We start from the raw sequence: 9,262 nt of genomic DNA on the forward strand, positions 1-9,262 counted from the left end.
TTACCCGGTAAATTAATTAATTAATTAAATCAATAAATAAATTTCTCCGGTTACTCCGGCTTCATCCCAAAATCATGATTTTGCTGCATGTGCTGCAGGATTTGAGCTGGAGTAAGCTCCAGCACCCCAGTGACTCACATACCGAAATGGATGAAAGTAATAAAATTGTTCCCTTAAATTTTTCTATGAATCTTATTTGGAAAAAAATAAATCCTTAGTAGAATGAATAAAAAATAAACAAAAGATTTTTCCTTTGAAGGGTTAAAATTAAAGGGTAACATATGCGTATCTTCTTCAAATGATGATTTTTACTTAAATAATCCGCAAGACATTAAAGTGTGTCAGCTTCATTTATGAAAAGATTCTTTTTATTCCACAAACGCATCATTAGTCAGAGTATAGCGTTTTATCTTTTGACCCACTTACAACATACGCTTGGAAAAAACAATTTGGTGTTTAGGTTTGAAAACCTTTCTTGAATATTTGAAACAAGTACCTCATGACAATATAGGGGAAAAGGTGACTTCATGTTTGAGGGATTAAAATTACTATAATAATTCGAAATGCAAATGATCAAATAAAAATCTTTAGTTCCCCTAAAGAACTACCATTAGTATGCTTAATAAAATGTCAATGTTTCTTAAATTAAAACAATTTGATTGAAATAATAGTTAAGTCATTGAATAAATAGTCTAGGCTTTTACTGAGCAGAAACACAATTTAGCTAATTAGATTTGGAAACATGGGGTAGTTATTTACTGAAGGCAAGGCACCATGAAACGAATTAGGCAAGGTCACATCAGGCTATCTTTGCAGAGTTGAGGCCTTTAATGTTAACATCCTCTTCTATTTCACCAGTTTCCCCTCTCCAAACGTTCATGTTCAGATAAGCCTTGGTTTGATTTGGAACAGAATGAGAGGGGAGTGTCATTATGAGCCATTTAGCAATCATCATCCCTCTTTCACTGAGAAATTACTTCAAAATGTTAATTAACAAATGTAAAATATAACCTTTTCGACATACTTTGATCAAAATCCTTGTAAGTTAATTTACATAGAAGGACTTAAAAGGGAAAAAATCCCTGTACATGACAGTGGTGAAAATAATTATCTGATCCCTAGCTGAATTTATAAGTTTGACGAAAAATAATAATTTGAAAACCTTTCCATCAACACAAGCTCTTCAACTCCATTAAAAAACAATCAACTTTGTCGCATAACTGGAGTTGTCTTTAGAATTGATCATTAATATTTTACTGTATTTTAGATGGATTTCGGCACATACCCACCACAGTTTAAGTTGCGAGGTTCTGGTCCTCTGTTTTTCTGTTTCCTTTTCTTGCAGTCTGACAGTTTTGTGCTAATACAGATTCAAAGATTATGGGGAACCATAAAGGGAAGTACAGTGATAAAGGGAAAAAAACACTCTGTTCTAAGAAAATGCACTTTATTATTAAATAAATAAATATGGCACTTTTTGTACACAATAAATTATGTAGTATTTTTCTTCCGGATGATAATGCTCTTAATAGGACACTTAAAAAAATGCATCCTCCCTCAACAATGTGGGCTCAGTTTAGTTGTCATTCAAAATAAGAAATCACTTTTCTTTTTTTTTGCATATAATTGTCCTCCCACTCACTTACTCACTCACTGGTACACACGTACACAAACAGATGAACATTCAGTATATTAAAAACACTTGAACCCTGGCCCATCCACACACATATTAGCATGTGACTGTATGGTGGGTTAGTTTACACTGTACATCATTTACAACAATGAGACAGTCTTGCAGCCTTTTTGTTTGTTTTCAGCTGGTGCCAGCCCAGCTTTTGGATCTTCCCAAAAGACATCCGCTTTCCTTTCTTTCTCTTTATCCAACACATGTGGATCGTAGCAACATTCCTGGGTCCAACATACTTCTCTCTCCTGCAGTCCTCCTCCTTTCCCTTCCATTGCATACAGTCACTTTATTATCCACAGTCTCTTGTTACTCCACAATTCCATTTGCACAGTTCCTCACTAATGGATGCAAGCTCTGCAGGATGTCCGAGTTCATGTGTCTAACATGCTCTTCTGTATTTATCCGGGTTGGTGTCTCTAGCTGCACCACTGCAGCAGCATGTTAAGCGAGTAGAGCATGCGCTCACGCAGGTCGGCAGGACAGCCAGACGCCAGCAATGAACTGAGCTTGAAAGTCTTTGAAACGCGTTCCTCGTTGATATAGGTAAGCATGTACTCGTCTTTCTGGCAGCATAGGATTATCTTTGTGTGGTCGTGGTAAAAGTTCACCTTTGGGAAGAAGACATGATAATAAATGTTAGTATAAAGCACGTGAGTTTTTGCTGTTGATTTTCCCCCCCCCCGCCACATTCCTTCTTAGTATGAATTAAATGGTAGTTTTATCATCTAATATTTGGTTGTCACCAATTTTCATGACTTGTGATTCCAAACTGAGTTTGTTGTAAAGAAAAAAAAAAATCTATATTGGTAGTAATGAAATAAATGCAGGAGAATTTATGTGCAGCATATGTAATCTAAAGGGTTTATCTACATTTTGGTGATTTTTAGTGAGAATTAACTTCTAAGAAACAGAATGAGTCCTGAGGTAAAAATGAGCTTTACATTGTAAAGCTGTGTGTTATTTTTGTTTCAACTCCACCAAAGAGGTTCTCCCTGATAAGGGTTTGTTTGTTTTCCGGTTCTGGTTTTCCTGTTTACAGTTTCATTTTACATTCCCGCAAAGAGAGCTGTGTAACGGACCGAAACACAAAGTTTCCACTCGTAATTAATTTTGATAGGGGGGTGGTGGTGCTCTTCTATATTCATTTACAGTCATAATAAAGGTTATGATACAAGTGTCCAAAAGCCATCAAATGTTCCAGAAAAACACAGTTCAGTTTGACTTTCCTAATTGATGTCTATTCAACACTGGTGCAATGTGGAGAATGCCACAAAGACATTTGATTTCTAAAAGCTTGTTTTACCCAAGAAAGGTGAGCCACCACCCATTTTGCAAAGAAAAATGTTTCATAATAGGATGCTAATTGTATTTACCTGTTCTGACTAAAAATAATAATAAAGCAATTAAATCTTGCTTAAGTCTGATCAAATGTGCTGTGTGTAGACAGTAGTGATTGTGGTTTGGCAGTTTAACATAAAAATGCTTCAAAAGCATACAATGTCAACTAAACCAAGACAAAACTTCATATATTCATATTGCTTTCAAATGGTAGGCATTTTGAGGTTGTACGCAAATACAGTATCATAAACAATTGGAGAATGCATGTATTGGTGGTTGAATATTATGTTCTCTTCCTGATCCTTTGCTATTGATGTGAATTCAGTAATGTTATCTCGCTGCTCCTAGCAACCCCACCCGTGTTTTCCCTAGGAGTGTTTACCTGGAAAGTGCCGTCATTAAAGAGCATCATAAGGGCGCGGTCTGATTTGAGCCACTGGAGCAAATAGAGTCTTGGCATGTGTACATCCGTCATACTGCCCAAGTCACCGCCCTGAGAACACAGCAAAGTGTTGACTCTTGCACGCTGTGACACGCTGTCATCACAGAACAGAATGAATGAGAGGGCTTACATCCATGAGGTTCTCCTCCATATAGTGGGAAAAGTATTTGAGCACAGTCACTTGGCCCACAAAGTGTTCAGGAACCTCGCAGGTAGGGAAAACAGAGCGCTGGCCCAACCCTGCATAATAATGGATTGTCCTGGTGATGAAGTGGAGACAAACAAAGTGAGATAAAAACTCAAGTACATAATTTTTGGGCAGTGGCTGAACAGTACTTGGCAAATTATGCAAAGCGTAACATTCGAGGTGGCGCGTACTTTCTGTCTGGCAGGAGGCTCATGTGAGTGCCATTGTTGAAGAGAACGCCCACGTTGTGGTCGGACAACTGGTATCCAAAGCCGTACTTGTTGGAGTAGTCCACCCACTTGGTGACCCACTGGAGGCCGCAGCTATTTGTGCTCTGAGGAATGCTGTCAGCTGTGGTGCGGAAAACGACAGGGGGTAATTAGGATTCATTTGTCAGGAAGATGGTGTGCTATTCAAATACCTGACCATCAAATAGACATTAGAAAACATTGGAAAAGTGAAAAGAGACAGACTGGTAAATGGTGGCTAGTGGGCTTATTTATTCATAAAGGATCTATTAGTTTTTTAATTTTCAGAGCAGGAAGTGACATATCTCCGATATCAGCGGGACCCAACTCACCTTTAGGCATGTTCTCCAGACATCCTCTCAACACACCAGCAACCGTGTCGGCAACACTCCCCGTGGTGTTGTATTCGAGACCTTTAGGAACAATAGGGAATGGACATTAGCATTTTTTTCTACATGTCTAAATCTGAGTTAATCAAGCAGACACACAGAAACATTTTCACACCTAGCGTCTTCCCATGAAACTAACATGCACGTTATCGGAATATAGGAGCAAGCTGGAGGAAGAGGAAAAAACCCATGGGAACAAGGAGCTATAAGACATGCCAACTACATGGTCATTGTGCTAACCGTGAAATGAAGCAATAATGAGGTCTATTTAAGGACGTTTAACACTGCTCTGTCATTATATGTCATTACAGCGAATGAATGAAGTGGCCAATGTACAAGTATGTTCCAAATAACTCACATTCACTGCTGCTACTGCTGCAACTCCCCAGGCTTCCCCTGACGATCAGACGGATGGTATCTCGTGTTGTTAGGGATTGGCTCTCTGTTGCCAGGGCGACAGGACTCTGGGCAGATGGCGGAAGTAAACTTCCATTCTGAGGCAAACGAACCAAATGACGACAGCGTTTGAAAATGTGCGATGGCGGCTGAGTAGGTTTCATCTCCTCCCACTATGACTCAAGCCGAAATAGTTGAAAATAACCGCCTTTTTACCATGCTGCATAACCTGCTCGCTAAGGGGCAGTATGAAAATTCATAATTCATTCTTACCTCAGCTGTCTTTTTGCTCTGTTGCTGGCTGATACCAGTTCTCTCCAGGTCATGCTGCAGCTTGTAGATCTCCTCTTCCTCTTTGGTTAATTTATCTGAAGGGTAAAAAAAAAGACTTTGATACAGTGTAAAGACACACAACATAAGTGCCCAGCAACAGTGGGCCATCAAGGGCTTGTTTACTGATCACAACCAGAAAAAATGAAATGTATGAAATTGTATTCAGATGTTCGCCAAGTTGAGTTTCTCATGGCACCAATTTTCCATAAATTTTTACAAAAACTATTACAAGCATGTTAAACTAGCAAACTTGCTTTTTTAGCAATCAACACATTTGAATATTATCTGCTCCCGATGATGGCAAAGATACATGCCTTAATTTTGTGTTTTGTATTTTTAGAACTGGTTGTTTCTGTAATTGTGAATAATAATGGTGGTGTAGCTCAGTAAGTCAATCATACTCACTTAGAGTCTCGTAGTATTTGACCTTGTCGCGTTTGCCTCCAAAGAGGGCTGCCGCTGCTTTCTTGAAGAAGCTCTTGGCGGGACTAGAGATGTGGAAGTCGGGTGCAGAGTGACAACAGCTCGCTGACAGACGTTCTGGACTAAAGCCCTGCAACGGCACACCAAAGATGGGTCAGCACCAAGCTGGAAGGAAGGGAGGGGAGAAGTGATCTCATCCAATGTAAAATTGCATATCACCTGTGTGAAGAAGTCGTGCCTCAAAATGTGTTCCAGGTTGGGTCTGTCCTCTGGTGTCTTGGCAAGCAGGCTGGCAATGAGCTGCTTGGCCTGTGGCGATAACGAGGAGGGTAGCGCGTAACGAGCCTCCCTAATGCACCTGTACGTCTCCTTGAGATTGGTGGTTTCGAATGGCGGCCTTCCCAAAAGCATCGTGTACCTGGAGCAAACAGAAAGGGGTTAGGCTCTTTCCATCCATGTTCTATAACATTTATACATGAGTCCCTGGTGAACTGCAGACAGTTACAGGTAACTTTTGGAAAAATGTTTCTGTAATATGAATGACTTACATTAATGACTTTGCAGTTAACAAACATGCTAGCAATGATGTTTGACTAAAGCGGAATACATGGCAACAACTATGTTAACTAAAGATGTCCCGATCGATCGGGATGCCGATCGATCAGGTTCGATCACATCATTTTCAAAGTATCGGAATCGGCAAAAAACTATCGGACATGCCTTTTTTTAATATATCTATATATTTTATCTAAATCGTTTTCTAATTGTATTTAACGTTACAGATAAAATGTCTTACACTCATCCAGAGTAGTTTTGGCTTAAAGTAGGGCTATCAAATTTACTGCATTAACGGCGGTAATTAATTTTTTTTTTTTTTTTAATTAATCACGTTAAATAATTAACGCATGCGCTGCACGACCCACTCACGCATTGTCGCGTTCAATCTATAAAGACGCCATTTTACCTATAGATAGACGGCAACGTATAATGAGTAGAGAATTTTGACAGCCTTTGGTGCCATTTTTTATGTGGCTAAAGTCTTACAATACCTCTCTCAGCAATTTAAAATAACGTGGGAGGCAATGTGGGGAAGAAAGGTTGTAGTTGATCATTTTCTTAACACCCTATGTTCTTTCCAAACGCAAAGAAGATATATCAATTGGTGCCCCTACGCACAGTCATGGTTGCACTGCCCATCATGCATTTGGGCAGAAGTTAAATGGCTGCAGTATCATTTATTGAAAGCTCAACAAATACACTAGATGGCAATATTTAGTCACAATATACAAAGTCACATTTATCCTTTAAGAATTACAAGTCTTTCTATCCGTGGATCCCTCTCACAGAAAGAATGTTAATAATGTAAATGCCATCTTGAGGATTTATTGTCATAATAAACAAATACAGTACTTATGTACTGTATGTTGAATGTATATATTCGTCCGAGTTTTATTCATTTTTTTCTTAATGCATTGCCAAAATGTATATGATCGGGAAAAATGATCAGGAATGATTGGAATTGAATCGGGAGCAAAAAAAAAAACAAAAAAACAATCGGATCGGGAAATATCGGGATCGGCAGATACTCAAACTAAAACGATCGGGATTGGATCGGGAGCAAAAAAACATGATCGGAACAACCCTAATGTTAACTAAAACTACATATTCCTACTGTATACAGCTTTCATCTGTGACAATGCATTACAGGTTATCGATGCTGCAGTTTCTGAATGTTTAGTACAATCAGCGGTAAAAGGGTTCACATTAGGACTCATTGAGAAGAGTCTACTCACATTACACAGCCGAGGGCCCAGATGTCTGATTCACAGCCGTGACCCTGCTTGTTCAGCACCTCGGGGGAAAGATAGTTGGGAGTTCCGCAGATCGTCTTCCTCCTATTCCCTGCCGGCTCCAGTTTGGCGGCCAGCCCAAAGTCACCCACCTTCAGCTCCATGGATTCGCTTACGAAAAAATTACCTTGAAGGGGATAGTTGGAAAGATGAGCAAGGGCAGGATGAGGAGGCTCCTCTTCTATTCAACTTGCATGCCATTAAATGCATGCCAGACCTACCGAGCTTAAGGTCCCTGTGCAGAATTTCTTGCTCATGCAAGTACTTGAGCCCTGAGACAATCTGTCGCAGGTAGTAGCGCACCTCTGGCTCGGTGAGTACTTTGCGAGCCTTCAGTATGTGTGCTAAGGACTGCAAAAAAAAAAAAAGAAAAAAAAAAAAAGGAAAGATTGATTGGGCATGCAATCCACTACAGGAAATACTGACTCAATGGCATTGAAAAATGCAACAAAAAGGTAGATACAGAAATGATGATCTCATTTCATATAGACAATTTTACTTAGTCAGCAATTGAGCCAGTCACCTTATGCCAAATATTTGCACCAATTACAAGAAATTGCCACACGTCTCATGTCACAATACAATGTCATGTCAAAATACAATGTGACATGAAACAGTGCTTGGAATCACTGCTGTACACATATGAATTTTCTTGTCTTACACACAATTCTAAAATCTTGCAAAACACAGAGGAGTTGTTATAAAAACATTACCCTCATGTTACAATAAATGATAACAGTTCAAAGCAATGTCCATTGCATTAAACTCCACCATTGATTTGGTATGCCATATTTCAAAATCGTGCAGTTGGTGTATATACTGGTAAATGCCTTTTCATGCGTTTTGATTATATCTATCTGCACCGGGAAGGGAATGCCACACCATGGCAAGAAAGAGAAGCAACAAGCAGCAAATACGCCTGAAGGGCAAAATAGAGAAGGCAGGAAAGAAAAGGTTGACTACTCCTCACGCTTTAAAATTAAGCGCTTTACTCACTTTTCTGCTGCAGTACTCCAGCAGGATGTATATGTTCTCCTTGTCCTCAAAATGGTGGTAAAAGTGCACTATGTGCTTGTGATGGAGTAATCGGTGAAGCTCGATTTCTCTGTCAATCTGGACATAGAAAAAAACATCAACCACGGTTAAAGACGCATTTCTTTCCCCTAAGCTCATTCAATTAATAAATCTGTTGAAACGTGGATTGTGTTGGTTTACCTTTTCCCGTTGGTGTGGTTTCGAGACGCGCGCATGCGGGATGATTTTAGCTGCGTAAACTTTGCTGGTGGAAAGATCGGTCATCTCGTAGCACTTTGCAAAGCCTCCCTGTAAAGACAGTTTTGTCAATGTCGCTTTAAGCAGAGATTGAATTCGTGCAAAAAAGAAAAAGCACGTGCTTTGTCTTTTTACCTTTCCTAGAACTTTTCCCCGGCAGTAGCACTTGCCGGTGGCCGGATCGGTAATGATCCGAGACATCTCCGAAGGAGCGCCGCGCTCTTCGGCTCTCTTCCGCCGAGGTTCGCCGGACCTCGGCGTCGACTCGCACATGTTGCCGCTCTTAGCCTGCTGGAGCCCGGCAGTCCTCTGTACTTCCATTTATTGTGTGTATGAATAGGTGTGTATTTGCACAGGTTATTTCCACGAGATTTGTCCCCACACTCTGAATGCCCATCCTAAGCGCTTGCATGAGCTTTTATACTGCGGCAGCAGTCTAGGCCACCGCCTCCTTGTGACATCACAAATTTTACCTCACGTCCGTTGCTGTTAAAACGCTGCTACTGCAGACGTCCGAAAAGATGCATAATAAATTATGTTAGGTATACTCTCTCAAGCAATGACGCTTGAGAGTCAAAAGATTATGACTTTTCATTCTTTTAATAGTTGTTTCATAAAGAAAAACGATCACAAATATATTGACTTAATACTCTGCGCATAAAATGAACCTTTTATTTGATAGCTTCCAAATGCATCT

General features: G+C 39.9%; 1 protein-coding gene across 2 annotated transcripts; it reads right to left on the bottom strand.

The window, feature by feature from the left end:
* Positions 1-741: 741 nt before the first annotated feature.
* Positions 742-9,055, bottom strand: plk2b (polo-like kinase 2b (Drosophila)). Of its 2 annotated transcripts, none has more exons than XM_057831503.1 (14): positions 8,701-9,055; positions 8,509-8,616; positions 8,290-8,406; positions 7,515-7,644; positions 7,237-7,420; positions 5,663-5,861; positions 5,426-5,573; positions 4,961-5,055; positions 4,650-4,755; positions 4,235-4,315; positions 3,846-4,005; positions 3,598-3,727; positions 3,408-3,518; positions 742-2,295 (listed from the first exon to the last, which is right to left on the bottom strand). In XM_057831503.1, exons 1-14 carry the CDS (start codon positions 8,884-8,886, stop codon positions 2,104-2,106), a joined length of 1,947 nt encoding a protein of 648 aa, XP_057687486.1. In that variant the 5' UTR covers positions 8,887-9,055; the 3' UTR covers positions 742-2,103. The 2 variants fall into 2 exon arrangements, with proteins under 2 accessions (XP_057687486.1, XP_057687485.1); XM_057831502.1 differs by having other exon boundaries at positions 745-2,295; positions 4,650-4,785; positions 8,701-9,044.
* Positions 9,056-9,262: the final 207 nt, after the last annotated feature.

This window comes from Corythoichthys intestinalis, chromosome 3, assembly GCF_030265065.1.
Source record: "Corythoichthys intestinalis isolate RoL2023-P3 chromosome 3, ASM3026506v1, whole genome shotgun sequence".
Lineage (NCBI taxonomy): Eukaryota > Metazoa > Chordata > Actinopteri > Syngnathiformes > Syngnathidae > Corythoichthys > Corythoichthys intestinalis.

Coding starts and splice junctions, on each gene's coding strand:
- plk2b (XM_057831502.1), bottom strand. CDS start 8,886: ATGGAAGTACAGAGGACTGCCGGGCTCCAGCAGGCTAAGAGCGGCAAC. Junction 7,645..8,289: donor TGGAGTACTGCAGCAGAAAA/GTGAGTAAAGCG, acceptor TTTTTTTTGCAG/TCCTTAGCACACATACTGAA. Junction 4,006..4,234: donor TCTGGAGAACATGCCTAAAG/GTGAGTTGGGTC, acceptor TCCGCACCACAG/CTGACAGCATTCCTCAGAGC.